General features: G+C 58.2%; 2 protein-coding genes across 3 annotated transcripts in view; both read right to left on the bottom strand.

The window, feature by feature from the left end:
• Positions 1–19,361, bottom strand: part of GP1BB (glycoprotein Ib platelet subunit beta) — a 218,518-nt gene that overhangs the window by 168,673 nt on the left and 30,484 nt on the right. The gene's annotated exons all lie outside the window — the stretch shown is intronic.
• Positions 8,164–15,593, bottom strand: TBX1 (T-box transcription factor 1). 2 transcript variants are annotated; one of them, XM_049764630.1, is made up of 8 exons: positions 15,560–15,593; positions 13,828–14,209; positions 11,755–11,856; positions 10,695–10,866; positions 10,002–10,157; positions 9,359–9,426; positions 9,178–9,278; positions 8,164–8,672 (listed from the first exon to the last, which is right to left on the bottom strand). In XM_049764630.1, the coding sequence occupies exons 1-8, from the start codon at positions 15,591–15,593 to the stop codon at positions 8,164–8,166; spliced, it is 1,524 nt and encodes a 507-aa protein (XP_049620587.1). The 2 variants fall into 2 exon arrangements, with proteins under 2 accessions (XP_049620587.1, XP_049620584.1); XM_049764627.1 differs by lacking the exon at positions 15,560–15,593 and having other exon boundaries at positions 13,828–14,270.

The following is a 19,361-nucleotide window of genomic DNA, read 5'->3' on the forward strand; positions in this document are numbered from 1 at the left end:
GAGGGGCTGTAGCAAGGCCTCTGTCTGTCCTGGCATGGTTACCATGCCTTTTACTGTCTTGAAGGATGCTTAAAAGGTCCTGCTGGGGCTCAGAGTGGTAGCACAGTGGTAGGACATTTGCCTTGGATGTGGTTGAACCAGGACGGATGAGAGTTTGATCCCTGGCATCCCCAAGCCAGGAGCGATTTCTGAGCGCAGAGTCAGGAGTAACCGTTCCTGAGTACTTCTGGGTGTGGCCCAAAAAACAATAAAACAAAACAAAAGATCATGATGGGAAAGACTTAGAAAACATGTATTGGGGCTGGCGAGGTGGTGCTAGAGGTTAGGTGTCTGCCTTGCAAGCGCTAGCCAAGGAAGGACCGCGGTTCGATCCCCCGGCGTCCCATATGGTCCCCCCAAGCCAGGGGCAATTTCTGAGTACTTAGCCAGGAGTAACCCCTGAGCATCAAACAGGTGTGGCCTGAAAAACCAAAAAAAAAAAAAAAAATCATGTGGCTCAAGAAAACATATATTGAGCCCAAGGATGGGGTTAGATGAGGGGAGAAAGTAAAGGAAGGCAAGTTTGAGGGAAGGAATAAAATATCCTGGAGTGTTTGTGGCACACCCTGGAGGACTAGGCTTAGGCACTGGAGACCTGAACCCCCAGACCAGATGTGTGAATGTCTCCCAAGGACTGGCAGGGGTGCTTCTGTATTCCAGGGGAGTTTGCTGGGCTTCACCCAGAAACATACAAAACTGTGGCAGAGAAAATGACCAAGTTCCCAATTCCTAGCATGACAAGCTGTCGTGCCCCTGCTCAAGTCACCTGGGAAAGGCTTTCGGGTCCACTACAGGCCCGTAGGGTTGATGTTGAGATGAGTACTGGAGCAACAGGCTGTGTGTGAGAAGCTGAGAAGATGGTGGTGGCAGCTGTTGGAAGGAAGAGATTAAGTTCTTACTCCGCGTGGGAAGCTGATAGGTAAAGGAAGGATGTCTATGCCAGTCTTCTTTATAATTAAGATAATTTAATTACTGCTGTGAAAACCTAAGCTCACACACAGACACTCACACATGGCCGCTTTTAACCAAATACTTTTGCGCCTGCTATCCCCCACACGCAGACCTGGCAGTGCTTAAGTAGAGACCCGAGACTCCAGAGATGGCGTCTCGTGAACCATCTGGTTTGAAGTAGCTCGACAAGCAGGAAAGGGAATTGAATCAAAGGCACAACTTGTGTTTTTCTTAAATACAGAAAACGTGTGAGGTAGAGCAGGAAACAGCCCATCCTCTCCTGACTGTGGTCCCCAATGCCCGCTCCGGGTCAGGACACGGAGGGCACTACGAAGGAGAGGCAAGTTAGGAGGGACATCTGTGCCGCTCAGAGAGCCTAAGTCGGTGGCCAGCTCCTCCCCATCCAGGACCTGTCTCTCCTAGTCTTTCTGGAGCCCACGTAGGAGAGGGAGGCTGGACCCCCACAACTTACTCAGTTGTTCCCAGAGTGCTTTGCTGCCCAGCTCCAAAGGAAACTGAGGTAGCTACCTGTTAGGATAGGGGCATGCTCTCCCTCATATTCCCTGTGGCCCCCTTGTGCTCACCTCTTGCCACCCCAGAGATCACCTCTTTTATGTTATTTTGTAGAAACTTGTAAAAAATTACTGCTGTAAGCTGCAAGATTGACGGGCTTTTGCAGGTTACTACAATAAGCTGCAAGTTTGCCTGCTGCTTGGCTGCTATAAGACTGCAGAGGCCCAAGGCTGCCAGGGCCTGGTGCTGCAAGGCTCACAGATGGGGCCTTGTGCCCACCCAAGGATGCCAATTTGTAGAGACCAGGACTGTGTGTGTGTGTGTGTGTGTGTGTGTGTGTGGAGAGAGAGAGAGAGAGAGAGAGAGAGAGAGAGAGAGAGAGAGAGAGAGAGAGAGAGAGAGAGAGAGAGAGAGAGAGAGAGAGAGAGAGAGAGAGAGGAGAAAAGTGAAACCAAATATACTTTTATTCCTCCTGGAATCTCAGGCCTGCCACTGCCTTCCACCCTGGGGTTTCTGAGAGAAAGGAAGAAATGAATGAAAATTCTCTGGCCAGAGGTGGTTGGGGAGGCCCAGGTTCAAGAAAGAAAGGTAGAGGGGCTGGAGTGTAGCGCAGCAGTAGGACGTTTGTCTTGCACGCAGCTGACCTAGGACGGACCGTGGTTTGATCCCCCAGCGTCCCATATGGTTACCCAAGCCAGGAGCGATTTCTGAGCACACAGCCAGGAGTAACCTCTAAATGTCACCGGGTATGACCCCAAAACAAACAAACAAACAAAAACAAAAACAAAAAAAGGAAAGAAAGGTAGAGAGATAGATGCAAAGCAGGCAACATCTCTCCAATGCTTTTTCTCTGGGATTCCATGGACCAGTAGGCACTGCCTGGTCACTATCCTGCCCCTCTACCCCCAAATAGTTCAAGTTTTTCCCTTTTCTACCCAGCATGAGAAGGGGGAGTGTCCAATTGGTGTGCTCAGGTTAAACTGTCATTACAGTGGGGGTTACCCAAAGGGCGTTTCCAAGTCCAACCGCCATTACATCAACAATGTTAGGCCAGAGATAATACAACAGTTACGGCATTTAACTTGCATCAGTCAACCCAGATTTAATCCCCTGCACCACATATGATCCCCCTGAGTGCCTCCAGGAGTGATCCCTGAGCACAGAGCCAGGGGTAAGCCCTGAACATAGCCAGGTGTAGCCCTAATTTCCCAATCCCACAAAAAGGAAGTACCTCAGACTCATCCTCCATCTACGGATCCTTGCAGGTATGGCCGGCAGAATTCATCACTGACCAGAATATTAGTGCTACACATTCAGCCAATCATTAGGGGGTTCCATGTACTCCCCATCCTCAGGGAAAGGGGAGAGCAGGAACCTTACAACCATCAGAGAACCCCATACATACCAAGCTTAAACTAGAACCAAACAGATATTTTAAAAAAAGATAGTATGGTAATAATATTCAGAGACAATAGAGACAAAGGCCAAGAGTACCAGCCCATGGCAGAAAGCTTGCCACAAATATTGGGGAGTGCAGTTAGGGCAGAGAAAGAACCACTATGACCATAATAGTTGCAAATAATCACTCTGGACAAGAACTGGATGCTGAAAGGAGATAGTGTGACTTGCATGGTACCTTTTTTAGTAACAAGATCGCAAACCACTGTGTCTAAAAGACAAAAGAAGAGAAAAACAGAAAAAGAAGAAATATGCAACAGAATTATGCAGGCAAGAGGGCAGGGAGAGGGGAGGGAGGGTAACTGGGGACATTGGTGGCAGAAAATGCACACAGGTGAAGGGTGTTGTACATTGTATGACTAAAATTCAATCATGAATTAAAGTATTTGTAAGAGCAGGAAAAAAAAAACAATTGTGCTATGGACAACTTTGCTTTAAATAAAGGAATATTTAGAAATCTAAAAGAAAGATCAAGCAGGCACCCCTCATTCAGCCTGTGACTGACTGCCTTTCTTCAGAGGCCTGCACCCCATGCTATCCAGCATGCTATTTCCAGGTGCTTTACTCTGTCCTCAGAAGGGTATACGAGAGGGCCCGGAGAGATAGCACAGCGGCATTTGCCTTGCAAACAGCCGATCTAGGACCAAAGATGGTTAGTTCGAATCTCGGTGTCCCATATGGTCCCCCGTGCCTGCCAGGAGCTATTTCTGAGCAGACAGCTAGGAGTAACCCCTGAGCACCGCCGGGTGTGGCCCAAAAACAAAAACAAACAAAAAAAAAAGAAGGGTATACGAGGCACTGATCCTGCACACCCTTTGGGGTGTCCCACCTAAGCCAACAATCCTAATGCCAAATAGAATTATGTTCTGTGCTGTCCTTCGAGCTCCTCTGTCCTGAACTTTTTTCTTTCTTTCCTTTTCTTGGGTGGGGAATATATGGCCATACTAGATGGTGCTCAGGGCTTTCTCCAGCTCTCTGCTCAGGGCTCACTCCTGGAGGTGCTACTAGAATACGTGGTGCTAGGGTAAAACTTGGGCTTCTTGCTTTCAAGGCAAATCCTCACCCTGACCTGGGCAATTGCAGGTGAGGCCTTGATATTTGTGACACGTACTTTCAGAAACATAATGGGCCTTGCAAAGTGGGGTACCCCTGGGGAAATCAGAGTGGTTCTGCAAAAAGGGTTATCTACCTGGTACTCGGATTCCCAAGATCCCTTTCATGGGACCCAAGGAAATCAAGTGGAGAGTAGACAGTTGCCACCCACCTCAGAGTTTACTTGTTTCACACACCACTGATGCAAGAAGGGCCTTGAGAACTGAAAAGTCTTGGGCCACTCCTCCTCCCTCAGAGCTCTTGTCCTGGCAGCTGGGTACTTGGAGTCAGCAAGAGGAGTAGAAACAGGCCTCTGGGCCAATTGCTGGACCAAGGACAGCAGCTGGGGATGCCCACAGTCAGAGGAAGGAGCCCTAGAGTAAACAAGCTGAGTAGGGCTGTACTGCCCCCAGGCTGAGAGGACAGGGCAGACACCTCCCAGATTTGCCCAGAGAAACTGGCGGGGAAGAAAGACAATGTCCAAAGGAAGCATCCATGTCATCAGGAAGTGGAGAAGTGTCTACACCCCAGGAATGGAATGACAGCCTGCCTAGGCAGCAGCCCCGCTGCATGTTCTGTGCACTGGCGTGGCAAGGAGGGAGATCACTCTGGTGGCTTTCAGAAAGGCAGACCTTGCTTCTCTCCACTGCAGAAGCTGGGTAACCTCAGACCTTCCCTGTGCCCTACACCATGACCAGAATCAAAGCAGGAGCAGTGATGCCTGGCCTGCCCTGCCCACAGCAGCTGCCCCCAGAGGAGGCGCTGGGCATCATAGTGTCCATCAGAAAATAACTGAGTGCCCCTCCCTGGTCAGTAAGAGGAGGGCGAGAACAGCTGCTTCCTGTTTGCAAACTCTTAGTAGGGTAAACCCATGTAGTGTGCCAAGGGAAGAAGCCCCGTGCTTTGGGGCCATCCAGCACACAGAATGCAGCCAGTGAGAGACAGCACTGATTCTTGTTCCATTTTAGTGCATCAAAATAGCAGTTGCCTGGTCAAGTGCCATCTCCATATCCAGTAGCATTTCAGCACCCCTCCAATGGGTGAAGGTTGCTGGAAAAGGCTGAGGAGTCACACATCAAAAGTCAGGTGACCTGCGTACCCCCGCCTGCAGACACTAGCACCTCCTTCAGTTTGGAAGCACTTGTCCTCACTTAAGATGTAGGCTGGGGGCCGGAGAGATAGCATGGAGGTAAGAAGTTTGCTTCCCATGCAGGAGGTCGGTAGTTCGAATCCTGGCGTCCCATATGGTCGCCTGAGCCCGCCAGGAGCAATTTCTGAGCATACATACAGCCAGGAGTAACCCCTGAGCGCTGCCAGGTGTGACCCAAAAAAAAAAAAAAAAAAAAAAGATGTAGGCTGAGGGCCCGGAGAGATAGCACAGCGGCGTTTGCCTTGCAAGCAGCCGATCCAGGACCAAAGGTGGTTGGTTCGAATCCCGGTGTCCCATATGGTCCCCTGTGCCTGCCAGGAGCTATTTCTGAGCAGAGAGCCAGGAGTAACCCCTGAGCAACGCCAGGTGTGGCCCAAAAACCAAAAAAAAAAAAAGAAAACAAAAAGATGTAGGCTGAGGGGCTGGAGCTATAGCACAGCGGCAGGGCATTTGCCTTGCACACAGCCAACCCGGGACAGATCCGGGTTTGATCCATATGGTCCTTTGAGCCTGCCAGGAGCGATTTCTGAGCACAGAGCCAGGAGTAACTCCTGAACACCGCCAGGTGTCCCCTCACAAAAAAAAAAAAAAAAAAAAAGATGTGGACAGAACCCAAACAGGTTTCTCCATCTGTGGTGCTCCCCCATGCTCCCCACCTGCCCCATGATGTGGGAGTTGGGTGCTTGCTCAGTGTCTGTTCCACTGGAGGGAGGCTCAGAATTACACCCCCCCCCAAAGTGGACCTACACAGTGCCTACAGGGAGATTGTAGATAGTTTGTCACTCCTGCAGGCCACCTGGGACAAAGGGAGTTAAAGGTGTATCCAGGATGCAAAGCTGAGACAGGCTGCCAGACCAAGAGTGAACCCCACATATGTGACTCCCCTACAGAAGTCAGGGTCTGTGGAAGAGGTGCATAGTATTCTGGGATGGCCAAAGGATGGGTCCTCAATGCAGAGTTCATGCAATCTGCTGTCTTCACACCCTAGCACAAGGTACCCCTTTTGGCTTTGGGGTGCTTAGGCTCCAAGGCTCATCCCTGTGCACCTGGGGCCTCTCCATCCATCTAGACCCATCTCAGGAACAGTGCCCATCATCCTGTCATCCTGTTGTCTAAGTCCTTGGTCACTGCTTGCCACCAGGGTTAACCCATCAAGGAAACAAGCACCCAGTTCAGGGCAGAAGGGGAAATGCTTGGGTGAGCCTCTGGTTAGGTGACACTCAGGCTGCCACCACCACTTGGCAGTGAAAATCCCCAACACCCTGGGACCAGCATGGAAGGGGGACAGATCCTCTGCTCCTCGCACTTCCCACTTCCCGGCAGCCCTGCAGTCCTGCTCCCCGAGCCTGCAGCCTTGGCGTTGGCGTCTGTCAGCCCTTCCTGCCTGGGCTCAGGAAGGGAGGGATCAAAGAGTTCCTCTGGCCCCATCTCTGGTGTTGAGTTAATGGGGAGAGGTCCCTCACCACCTGGCCTGGGAAAAAATGCTTCCCACACAGGTTTCAAGATGACTCATAACCCACTGTCATTGTGCCCCCCATCCAGGTCATCCAGGGGGACACTCACATCGAATAAAGTCAATAAACAGGGGGAAAGGCAGGCCTGGGCGGGTGGGGGGTGGCAGGGGAAATGCTAGAAGAGCATAGCTGCCTGTTTTTGTCTTTCTGCGCTTCCCAACAAGGCTGAGCAGTATTCTGGGTCCGCAGGAAGCACGACCCAGCCCTATCAGAGGGATGTTAAATAAAGGACCGGGATGATGGGGCCGGAGAAATAGCACAGCGGTAGGGGCGTTTGATATGCAAGCAGTTGATCCAGGATGGATGGTGGTTCTGAATCCCGGCATCCCATATGGTCCCCCAAGCCTGCCAGGAGCGATTTCTGAGTGCAAAGCCAGGAGTAACCTCTGAGCGCCGCCGGGTGTGACCCCAAAAACAAACAAATAAATAAATAAATAAATAGATCGACAAAGGACGTGGATGAGCACCTGGGCAGGACCGAGTGTGGTAGCCTGCAGATTATGGGGGTCCATCCCCACAGCCAGGCCAGAGGAAAGTGGGGGAGGGAGATGACCTGGATAGGGCGGGACCAGAGGAAGGTCCTGCCAGTGCGGGGCCCAGAGCAGAGGATGCCTCTCCCCACCCCCAGGACCCCATCTGTGTGTGGAATTTAGAGCCTGGAGACCCCAAATCCACCTAAGTCCATCCAGTTCGCTCCTCCTCCCCCTACACACACACACACACACACACACACACACACACACACACACTCACATACTTAAAACGGACACGCAGGCAGAAACCCCGAATCACCTAAGTCCATTCAGTTCGCTCCTCCTCCCCCTACACACACACACACACACGCACACACACACATACACACAAAACGGACACGCAGGCAGCTTCCAAAAGAGGCGAAACCGTTTATCGTGGACGCCGGCGCGGTTATCTACAAGTATCTACAAACATTATCTACACGTTTATCTACACCGCCTGCAGACCGGAGGCTCTGGGTGGGTGGGGAGGGGGTGTGTGTGTCGTCTTTTACACTGCAACAGCCGGCAGGCCGGGCCAGGGAGGAGAGGGGACGAGGAAGGGGAAGGGGCGACAACACGGTCTCACGGAAAAACAATAAATATCACTTCCTTCCGCCGTTGACCGGCGCTTTGGCACTGCAGGGCCGGGCCGCGGATCCCCGGTGGCAATCGGGGGGGGGGATATTTTTTGGGGGGACGGGGTGAAGGGGACCCGCGGGGGCTCGTGGAACGAGGGGAGTGGGGCCAGGAACCGGTGACAGCCCTGGGGGCTGGAAGGTGGTGGCCCTCAATGGCTTTGCTTTGCTGGGGGGCCAGCAGAGAGCCAGGGGGCCGGGTGGGTGGGTGGGTGTGGGGGTTCTGTTCTCAGAAGGCCCTTGGGGCGCACGGGTGGGCAGGCGGGCTGGCCAGGCGCGGCCCGGCCCGGCCCGCATTATCTCGGGCAGTAGTCGTAGGTGCCCGGCGGTGGAGCTCCGGCCGACGAGTACATGTTGGCGGCAGCTGCGGCTGCAGCGGCGGCAGCAGCGGCCGCGGCTGCGGGACTCACGGCCGGGTGGTGATGGTGATGCGGATGGGCATGGGCGTGCGGGTGGTAGCCGTGGCCACGCAGGCCGGGCAGCGGATAGGGAGCCGGCCGGCTCTTGGCCCCGAGGTAGTGGTCGTAGGCGGTGGCCGGGTACTTGTAGGGATGGTGATGCAGCGGCTCAGACGCGCCAGGTGCCTCCAGGCGCAATTCGGGGTGCGGGGGACTGGGCCGGCCTGCAGCAGCCACAGCCGCGCCGGGTAGCGGGACCAGACCGCCGCCGGCGCCGGGCGCTCCGGGCAGCGCGGGGCTCAGCACGCGGGCCAGCAGCTGCGGTGGGTGGTGCGGCGGGTCCCCCAGCAAGGCCGGGCCTCCTCCCGGGGCGTCGCGCTCGAATTCCCGCCGGGCTTCGGCAGCATCTGCGGGGACAGGGGAAGAGAGAGAAAGAGAGAGAGCCGGGCCTGGAGAAGGAGCGCAGCCCCTGGGCGCAACGGCCACAGGGTGGACGCTTGGAGCGCTGTACAGAGGAGGCGCGCCTTGGAGAGGCCTTGGAGAGGCCTTGGAGAGGCCTTGGGGAGGCCTTGGGGAGGCCTTGGGGGGCTCCTAGTCTTTGTGCTGCGAACCTGCGAGCCGGCGGCTCGGGCCCACCCCAGGCAGGCGGGCAGGCGGGCAGGCGGGCGGGGTGCAGCCGACCGTCGGGCTGGGCGGGCGAGTGCGCGCTTGCCCGCCGCCGTCCGTGGCCGTTGTGCAACCGGCGCGCAGAGCTGCGAGCGCCCCAGGGGTGCAGGAGAGGCGAGGCGAGGCGAGGCGGGGCGCGGCCCGGGGGCCGGGGGCCGGGGAGGAGCGCTGTTCCGCGCAGCGCATTGCGCGCGGGAGCGCAGCCCCGATCCCACGGCCGGCCACCCGACCCGAGTCCTAACTTACCTTTGTCCGCTCCGTTGGGCTGCGTCGGGGAGGCCACGGGGTTGCGCGAGCGCGCGAAGGCGCTCATGAGGGGCAGCGCCCCGGGCCGGTGATTTCGGGGCCTGCGGGTAGCAAGCGGGCGAGGAGGGTCAGGGGCGCACAAATTCGAGGAATCGAAAGGCCCGATCATCAGGTCACTTACCAGTCCTCCGGGTCGCAGTCTCGGAAGCCTTTGGCGAAAGGGTTGCTGGCGATCTTGAGCTGCGTGATCTGCGGGGGGGAAAGAGGGGAGTGAACGAACAGAACGAACCCCCCACTCAGTCCGGAAAGGCTCCTCCGATCTTCAAGGAATAGACCCAGTCTACATTGCCCGCTCCCTCCCCGAAGTCTTGCTTCTGCCCTGACCAGCGGCAGGGTGTTCTTGGGGAGCGTCTGTTCTCAACAGAGAGCCCCTCTTTTCCTCCAAGCGACCCCTGCACCCCTGTCCTGGATCCGACGTGGTCATCTCCGTATACTTCCCCCCCCCCCAATCCGGGGACAAGCTGGTGGGTCACTCCAGGAATCCGGCAGACCTCGCCTCACTCCTGCCCGGTGGGGAAGTTTCCGGAATGGTTTGGAAAACAAACTTTGAGCCCGAAGTGACAGTTGCTGTCCGTGAGGTCAAGCTGATAGAAGGCTGCGGTCCTGCAGCCTGGGGAGGGGACTGCCAGGCTCTGGGACTCCATGTGGGACGTGTTCCTCAGGGACACCGCTGCTTGCTCTGGGCCAAAGTTCCTGCCCCCCACCCCCCTCCCCAACTACTGAAAATGGCTCCCCCTTCCAAGACTGGACCCACCGAGCCTTACCCGGTGGTTCTGGTAGGCGGTGACAGCGGTAAATCTCGTCTCTTCGAATACGAAGGTTTTGAAGTTCTCCTCTGCATATTTCTCGCTGTCTTTGCGAGGGTCCACGTAGACGACGTGGAACCGAGGCTGGTATCTGTGCATGGAGTTGAGAATGATCTGGAAGAACAGGTAGCAAGGTCAGGGCAGAGGGAGGCCCTCAGATAGAAATAGGGAGAGCAGTGAACTTCCCAGAGGATTTGGGCAAAATCTCTGCCACCATCCCTACCACCTTCCTAATGAAACGGGCCACAAGACCCCAGTAGTGGCACAATTGACAGGGATTTAACAGGAGAGATGCTGTAAAATCATTGTCAAATGCTGGTCTTCAGATTCTGTTCCTTAGGCCTTCGAATATTCCTGAGAAGGGTGGGATAGGGGGACTGGAGGGAACATGCAGTTTTCAGTGGATTCTAGAAGCCACCAGCTCCTCTCCCACACAGGGCCCCATCATTTTCTATTAAGAAACCAACGATGAAAGTTGGGGAGCAGGACAAGGAAAGGAGGTGGCTTTATTCCCATTCCCCAGGTCCACCAGATCAGGGGATGCACTTAACAGCTTTACTCTACTCTCTTCCACACTGCAGACTCTGCCCTGGGCCCTGATCATCACAGGCCCTGGTGGTGGGGAGGGGTCTCAGGCATGAGGGTGCTCACATGGCCATTGTCGTCCAGCAGATTGTTAGTCAGCTTGAGCTTGTCGAAAGACACAATCTGCTTCATCCACTGGGCCCCCTTGGCGGGTGAGTCGGGGTGATAGTGTACCCGGCCGGGTGTGGCAGGGTCAGCCTTACCAGCCACCAGCCAGGAGGAGCTGTGGAAAGCGTATCTAGGGCAGCAATACCAGAAACAGGCGAGTCAGGTCAGCAGGCCAGATTGGGGTAAACCAAGAGGATTTTGCTAAGTGAACCCCCAGAAATGCCTCAGCCAGATTTCCCTGCTGTGACATCAAGCCCTCAGCGACCACAGGGCAGGGAGCTTTTCTGGGGAGGGGGCTGGAGGAAACAGGAAACTCCCCCATCCAGAGACATAAGAAGCCTGCTGAGAGTAAGGGAAAGGAAGAAGATGGGCAGCAGGGCATGTGCGTTTCGATGCATGCGGGTTGGTAGGATTGGCGGGTCTCTATGCTGCCGATGTTTAATGTTTCGTTGCTTCCGAGCCTGCATTCAGGACCTTGCATTCGGGAGCCCGCATTTGGGACTCTACATCCAGGACCCAGAGTGTCCCCACAGGCCGCCTGGGGTGCAGGGCGGTCCACATTGTCTTTATTAATTGCTATTAATTGTGCAGGCAACTGAGGCCCGCCCTGCATAATCTCTCCAGGCCACCCCACCTTTCCTGCCTGGCTCCAGGGGCCCAGCATTCCCATGGGATGGGGGGGAAGGGAAAAAGGTGTCCACATGCATGGTTGGGAAAGGGAGCTGTGAGTGGAGGGTGGGGGGCTAACAGCTTGAGCTTGACAGGAAGCATGGGAGCTGTCTGGGGCTTACGTTGAGATAAGTTTAACCAACCCAAGTAACCTAAGTTCTTGAGAACCCAAGGGGTCACGGTGGGAATGTGGAAGCTGCCCGGATGAGGAAGGAGCAGGTGGTGCAGGTGCCTGAAACTGCCTGGTCACTAGTGCCAGGGGCTGTTCTCAGACCACCCACCACCCAGCTGGATTTATGCATCTGGGGCACCTCCCAGGCCTGCTCCCTGAGCCTGGACACTCACTCACCGATAGCGCTTGTCATCCACAGGCACAAAATCCATGAGGAGCATGTAATCGGCCATGGGGTCCATGCCGAAGAGCTTCACTTGGAACGTGGGGAACATACGTCTGGGGGTGGCAGAGCCTGGGGTCACCTTAGGTAGGGAAGGTCAGCAGCCCTTGACCAGCCCTGGGCATTGGCAGCCCCTTTTTCGGACTTTCCCTTTGCCCCTCCCTCTCCCCCATTGCCACTTGCCCGCGTTTAGGGGGCTCTCACCTGACCAGCCCAGCCGCAGGCAAGCAGCGCTGCAAGACGGCCCTGACCCCTTTACTAAAACAGGCTTGCACAGAAAACCAGCTAAGAAAACCGGCTAACAGTGTCTCCGCACTCAAACAAAGCTCGGCCTATCACTTGTCACCTCGGCCTGCGGAGCGCAGGCCTAGCTGTTCGGTTCAGAGGGGAGGGCCATGCCTGAGCTCCGGTGGGGAGCTGACCTCAGCTGGTGGGCACAACAGGACTTCCAAGACTGGCCAGCCAGAGTTTCTGGGCCTCCCTCTTCAGCTAGATGGGAGCAGCTCCCCGGCTCGAACAAAGTGAAACTGGGGTGGTCTGGGCGATTCCCAGAAGCACCAGCCGCCTTTTCCTCCAGGGGAGCGGCTGCTCCCCAATCCCTTCTGTGGGGCAAGCCCAGAGGGTGCACAGCTCCGACTCTGTTAGCTCCTCAGACTGACCTCCATCCCCATTTTCAGGGTTCACGTTGTCACCCTCCGCGCCCGCAACCGCGCAAGACATTGATCCTCCTGAGGAGTTGGCTAATGCTTTCCTGGTTCCCTAAATCTCCCCTCCCCTGGACCCTTTTTGGTGACCCATCAGGGCTCCTGAAAGGACAGTCCTAGACTCTGGATGGGCAGTGGGGGTCCTAGACAAGCCCTGTCCCGTCCCGGGGGCTGCTGTACAAAGCTCACTCACACCTGGTCTTCCCACTGAGAACTCTCTGGGAAGCTGGGGGGGGGGACATGACACAGAGCCCGCAATCGCAATCGGACAGGCCTCCTGCCAGTGCCCCCGGTGTGTCCACTGACTCTGGTGGGAGGCTGCTGCAGAATGCCTGCTCTTGGAAGAAGCTTAGCTGCTTGCTAGAGCCATTGCTGGTCAGGTCTGCAGGAAGCCCAAGGCAGTCCTTAGCCAGTCCCCTGTGCTGGAGGAACCAAAGAGCCCATAGAAAAGGTGCTGGAGCGTCATAGGCCTTGGCTCCCTGGGGAGGACGGCCCAGCAGGAAAACAGAAAGAAAGCATGCACGGGGAAGGTTCTGCAAACAGGCCCAAGCTCCCCTGGGCTGGTGCGGACACTGTCTCTGTGTGTACATTAGACACAACCCGGCACTGCCTTTGTCTGCTGGTCAAACCGACTGCATCGCAAAACTTGTTCCCTTTCTCCCTAAGTCCTTAAAACAAATACAAGCCGGTTGGAAGGCGACAGGAGGGGGGGAGCGTGGCCAGCGCCCACAATCACCCAGAAAGTAGGCCTGAGCAAAGTCGGGAGCAGCCTCCACCAAACAGAGCTGAGTGTTTGTCAGCTTTTTCTTTTCGCCCACCAGTTTCCAAACCATTGTCAGTCAGCCCTATCTATCTCTAGCTCGGCTAGTAAGAAGAAGAAGCGGGAGCCCCGGGAGGGGGGATGAATTCCTTGGAGGTGGGAGCCACTGAGGTTAGCCAGGCCCGTCCGTCCGAGGCAGACAGGCGGCAAAAGAGGGGTGGTGAGCTCGGAACGGGTGCCCTGGCTGACTTCCAGGCTGGAGAAGCGTCCTGGGGGGCGGCGGGTCGAGCAGCCCCGGCTTCTGGAGCGCCCGGCTGTCTCTCTCCTACCCTTGCCAGGCCGTGCCCGCCCGGCTGAGCGCGCAGAGCAGAGCAGAGCAGAGCAGAGCGGCGGCTGTTGTCGCTGGAGCCGGGACTCCAGAGAGCGAAGGCTCCGTGCGGCCACGCCGGGGGAGCCCGCAGGTGGCCGGGCCGGGCCGAGCGCGCGCGTGGCTCCCCGTTACCGAGCCTCGCCTTTCGGGGACCACTCGGGGAGGGTCCTGGAGGGAAGGGGAGCGCCCTGACCTGCCGGCCTTGGTGACGATCATCTCGGTGCCCAGCTGGTTGAACTCGTCCCAGAGCGCCTTCATCTCCAGCTGCACGCTCACGCTGGCCACCTTGGCGTTCTTCTTCACCGGCGCCTTGGCGGCGGCCGCGCAACTAGCCCCGGGGCCCTCGGGCTCGTTGGCGGCGCTGCTGGCGGCCCCCGCGGCCGGCACGAACGGGTAGGCGTGCGACGGTGGGCCCGCGGGCCCCGGGGGTCCGCCCGGAGCGGCTGCGGTGGCTGCGGCGCACGGGTCGTAGCGCGGGGCTTCGCGCGTCCCGAACGGGTCGGCGGCGCCCGGGGACGCGGCGCCCGGGAAGCCCCCCGCGGCCCCCAGGCTGCTCAGGCTGCTGGCCGTGAAGGCTGCGACGTCGCAGAAATGCGAGAGCTGCGTGAGCCACGGGCTCGACACGGCGGAGATCATGACCCGCGCGGGCCGACGGAGGTGAGCGCTGCCCCGCGCCGCGCCGCGGGCCGAGTGGCGGGCCGTGGCGCGCCGCGCTGCGCCCCGGGCCGCCCCACACCGAGCGGGGCCGGCCCCGAGGAGGCGTCCCGCCCCGCCCCGCCCCGTGCACCCCCGCCCCCCCGAGCCCAGACAATGGCCTCCCTCCCCTCCCACTCTCCCCTCCCCCGCCCGGCCCCCCGATCGCCGGCCCGGGGCCCCCCGACCGCCCGGACCGGCTCCCCAGTGCGCCCCTCGCGCGCGCGCTCGCTCGCTCTGCTGCCCGCCTGCCCGCCCGCCCGCCCGCCCGCGTTGGCGTTCCTCCGTCTCTCTCTGGCTCTCGGTTTCCCATTTAGTATTTCTTTTTTGTTTCTTTACCTTTGTCTTCCTCATTTTAATTTTCCCTCCTAACCTCTCTCTCTCTCTCTCTCTCTCTCTCTCTCTCTCTCTCTCTCTCTCTCTCTCTCTCTCTCTCTCTCTCTCTCTCTCTCTCTCTCTCTCTCTCTCTCTCTCTCTCTCTCTCTCTCTCTCTCTCTTTACTCCTCTTTCTCTCCTTCCCCACTCCACCCCCAAGGTCCCTCTCCTTGCCTGCCTGCCTGCCTGCCTGCCACTTTATTTTCCTTCGCTGTCATTCTTCCTCCCCTCTGCCTTTCTCACTTCCTATTTTTCCGTTGTCCCCCCCCTCTTCGGTGATTCTAGTATTTGGCCCCTCGCATTAAAGAAAAACAAAACAAAACAAAACAAAAACAAAATAGAACAAAACCCCGAAGTCTAACTTTTCTTTAAAAAAAAAATCTAAACTTTCTGGCTTCAGTGTTTCTGCTTTCTTCTTTCCTCCTTTCTCTCCTTCTCCTACCTTCCTTGCAGGTTTTCTTCCTTTTATTTTATTTTTTTCTTTATTGCCTATTTTCTTTCCCCCCAGTCCTATTCTTCGCTGCTTTTTCTCTCATTCCTTTTCTTGGGTTCCCGGATTCTCTTATCTGCTTCCCTTCCATCCCTGGAGCTCTGAGCCGCCTCTGCGCACCTTCCCCGCCGCTCCTCCCCTGTCCTTCCCGCTCCCCCTAGCTCTGATGGGGCGCTGGTCTCCAGATCCGTGGGGTCTCTCCAGCCTCTGAGCCTTGGCAGCTTTGGGGCCCCATCCTCCAAGCAGATAGATGCCTGCAGCGCACCTCCAAAGACACTCCCAATACTCTCCTCGGCACCCCAGCTCTGCCAACCCTGGGGCCCCTGAAGCCAGGCAGGCCCCTGGAGCTGTGGTGTGGGAAACTCACCTTCCATGTCCCTGGTGACAGTGCTGAAGTGCATCCCGGCCGGGGATCCCGGCAGCCCGCGAAGCTTCGCCGGGTCGGAGGACCCGGGGCCCAGGCGAGTGGTGCTTTCCGCTCTGGCTGCAACCAGAGAGGCGATGCTGAACGCGCTGGCCCGAGGAGACAGCGGGCTGCGCGCGTCCATAGGCGCCGGGCGGCCTGGCCGGCGCCGCCTCCGACTGCGTGCACCCAGCTTCACCGGGGCCAGCCCAGCCCACGGGACCGGGGGCGGGGGCCTGCGGTGCCACTCACAGTCCCGCCAGCCCCAGGCCGGGAGGGATGATGGCGTCACAGCGGGCCCCCTACTCCAGACCCCAAGGGGCAACAGCGGGTCCCCAAAGGTTGGTGCGCACCCGCACCCTGCGTGCTCTCAGACCCTCCTACTTTTCCAAGCTCCTATCCCCTGCCTGTGCTCTCAGAGACCTCTGTAACCCGCGGCCCTGGAACATTCTCTCCTCGGGCTGAGGCCAGGGTTCCCTCTGTCCAGCGAAGCTGCCATGGGCTCCAATAACCCAAGAGAGGCGAGAGGCTGCAGCCATACCAGAGCGCCCGGCCCACCCCAGGCAGTCGGGCACCAAGAGAGCACTGCCGAGTGGCCTGGGCCCAGCCCTGTCCCTGCCCTCCCACCGCTGCCTCTTCCCCAGCTGCCCCTGCACCTGGGTAAGGAGAGGGCAGTTCAGTAGCCAGCACCGGTTGGCATAGATGGCCAACTCCAGGGCCGAGTTGTCTTCTGTTTCTTGGTGCAGCTGGATGGAACTACCCTTTGGGCTAGTTCGTTCGCCGTGGTGGCCAGGGACCCCAAGCACAGGGACACCGCCCTGGCTGTCCAGCCCAGAGCCCAGAGCGTCACGCGCACCGGGGCGCGCACAGCCCGCCTCTGACCAGGACGCTTATACATCCGGAGGGTGGGCAGTGCCCGTTCCTCCGACCTCTCCGCTCACCGGCCTGGCGCTGGGAGGGCCGGGGGCGGGGCTTCAAGTGGCCGAGGGAACCCAGGACACATCGGAGGAGTTCAGGCCTTGGTGGCCTGGAAGGCAGTGCTGCCTCTCGAGACCCACACTCGGCCAGCCTGCCTGCCAGCCTGGGAAGATACAGCTGCTTCGGTGCCATACCAAGTCCTACGGAGCGAGGCAAGGCCTGCCGAAGGCCTGCAGACCTCTAGGCCCAGGTATCTTGGATCCAAAGACCTGGACACTCACATCGTTCCCTCCCTACTGCCTCTGGGCCGTCTTCTGACCAGTGCAGGGTATCCATGGCCTTCCAGTGAAGAAATCCTCGGTAGAGCACCAGAACTAGAATTTGGTTTTCTGAGGCCTTTTCCCCAAAGACAGCATACTAACCTGAGCTTGCCTGGGATGGAATCAGAGAGGGGCAGCCTTTCCCAGGGTGTCCAAAATTCCAACACTTCATATTTCAAGAGTGCTGGCTGGAAGGAGGAAAGGGCCCACGAACTGGGGCAAGGGGTGTCCAGGCTGGTGGAGCAGGCTGGGGCCTGGGCCTGGGTCCAGGTAAGTGCCAAATAGTGCTTTACAGCAGGGGCAGGTGAGCACTGGGGGCTCGATGGCAATGTGGGGTGCATTGTGCATCACCTAATGGACTTTGAGCTCCCTGCCCCAGTGGCTAAAGCTCTGGAAAGGGCCACTGTCCCAAGAGCATGTCCTCTTGGTTCTAAGCGGTCATTGCGGACTGGGAGAGTAGCAGAGACACTGGGACTCAGGGACAGGGCCAAGAATGGGAGGCAGATAACTGCAGACTGAGGGCCTGGTCCTTTTACCCAAAATGAGATGGTTCCCACCTCCACGGGCCCAGAGGAGCTCTCTTTAGCTGATGAAGTGTCCCGGTGAAGAGGGGGTGAAAGTGAGGGGAGAGAAGGCAGAGAGAGAGATGCCAGTGCTGGAGGGCTGCCCTTAAGGAAAACGGGAAGAAATCTTGCAGGTGAGGTAGAGGACCCTGTGAGGACAGGTGGGTGAGGCTCTAACTACCGCTGACCTCTCTTCATCTGGGATTCACTCTGCCCCCAGCTTATGGGGTTCTAGTGAACCTGAAAGGAGTCCTTTCAGCTTTGTGTAGCCCCGTTGAGGGTTGAAGAGGATAACCAGACCCTGGTCTCCAGGGTGCGTGGGTGTCCCGAGAGAAGTGAAAGTGCAGCGAGGTTTCCTGGACACTCCAGTCAGCGGTCAGTGTCCAGGACCTCAGTCCTTAGGTCAGACTTGGGGTGTGGGAGGAGGTAGAGGAGGGTGCAGAGAGTGTCCAGCCCCTCCTTAATTAACCCCTTCACGCCTGGGCTGGGACCTGCGTGGATATTGGGTGTAGGATGGTGGGCTTTTTTTTTTTTTTTTTTTGCAAGGCAAAGAAAAGCTGACCTCCCCGGGTAGGCAGACCCTGAGCGCTTCTCCAGATCTTAGGGAAGCCACCTCGGCGGTCCAACAGGCTCCTCCAAGGTCGGCTGTCTGTACTTACCGTGGCAATCCATCGAAGACCCCCGCCCTGACCTGCATGCAACTCACCGCCCCGGCCTCGTGGGAGTCTTGGAGTGAAGGGGGACCCGCAGCCGCGCGCCATCGCCGCCTCCCACCGGGTCGAACTCCCGCAAAACTCCGGAGGGCCTCGCCGCAGCCCCCCAGGAGCGCGCCGGGGAGGTCCCGCACCCGAAGTCCCGGCCGGCCAGCTCGCGCGCACCACAGCTCGCGCGCGGAAAGGCTTCCTCCCTCACCTGGACCGAACGGGCTCCTTTCCGCCTCGCTCCCCCTGCCGGCCGCGCCTCCAGGACGAGGTAGGAGGCCCGGCTGGGCTCGGTTGGGGCCGGGGAGCCGCTCGGGCTCCGGGTCCGACGCAGCGCGGCGGGCGCAGGACGGTGCCGCCTGCGCGCTCTGCCCCGCCGCTTGGCACGCGGAGCGCAGCCCCGAACCGCATCTTCCCGAGCGAACTGGCTGTGGGCAGGCGATTGCATGCGACTATTTCACAGGCCCCCCCACAAGCCGAGGTCATTGCCGTCCGTAGGGGTGGGGCCGAGCGCCGGAGATGGAGGGGGACAGCGAGCGGCCAAACCTTGCTGCGTGCGCCCTAGCACCGCTTCCCGCACTCGCCATGCCCCCGACGCGGGCCCGAAGCGGTCTCTCCAGACGCACTGGGGAGGAGGCGGCCCCTGGAGTCCTGGCCACCTCCGCTCCGCCTCCCCGAAGCACATCTGCCTGGGGATGACTCCACCCGAGACAGGCCTCCCCGGGTTCTTTGATTGGGATACCCGGGCCTCAAAACCTCCGTCCATCCTAAACGCACCTTCCACGCCTTGGAGCCTAGAGCTCCGAGTCCACTTTCGGGCTCTGGCTGGCTGGCGCCCCGAGGACAATTGGTATTTTCTTGCTTCGCTCTGGCGGGCACTCCCGCTAAACCAACCCCGAGTATTGCACCGAGTATTCTTCGCATCGAGGTGCTGGCCGCTGTCCCCAGCGAGGTTCTCGGCCATCAGTAGCCCGTGCGCAAACAGGACAATGAGGATCCGCAGAAGGTGCATGAGATCTGGGTGCACTGGGAACCGCCCGACCACCTTCCCGGGGACCAGAGCTACGGTGGGGGCTGAACTAGGTTGAACTAGGACTCAAATGGAGACAGGGAGGCAGGGTTTGTTTCTGGACTGATGAGGCACGAAGTGGTTCCTGGACACGAGTCCCGGAGTCTCCCTCCTCCGGGAATCTTCCCCATCTAGGAGTAGTTAAGGCGGGTCCTTTTTTGCAGTGACTCTGCACTACTATCGATCCAGATCAAG

Source organism: Suncus etruscus, chromosome 17, assembly GCF_024139225.1.
Source record: "Suncus etruscus isolate mSunEtr1 chromosome 17, mSunEtr1.pri.cur, whole genome shotgun sequence".
In the NCBI taxonomy this organism is placed as follows: domain Eukaryota; kingdom Metazoa; phylum Chordata; class Mammalia; order Eulipotyphla; family Soricidae; genus Suncus; species Suncus etruscus.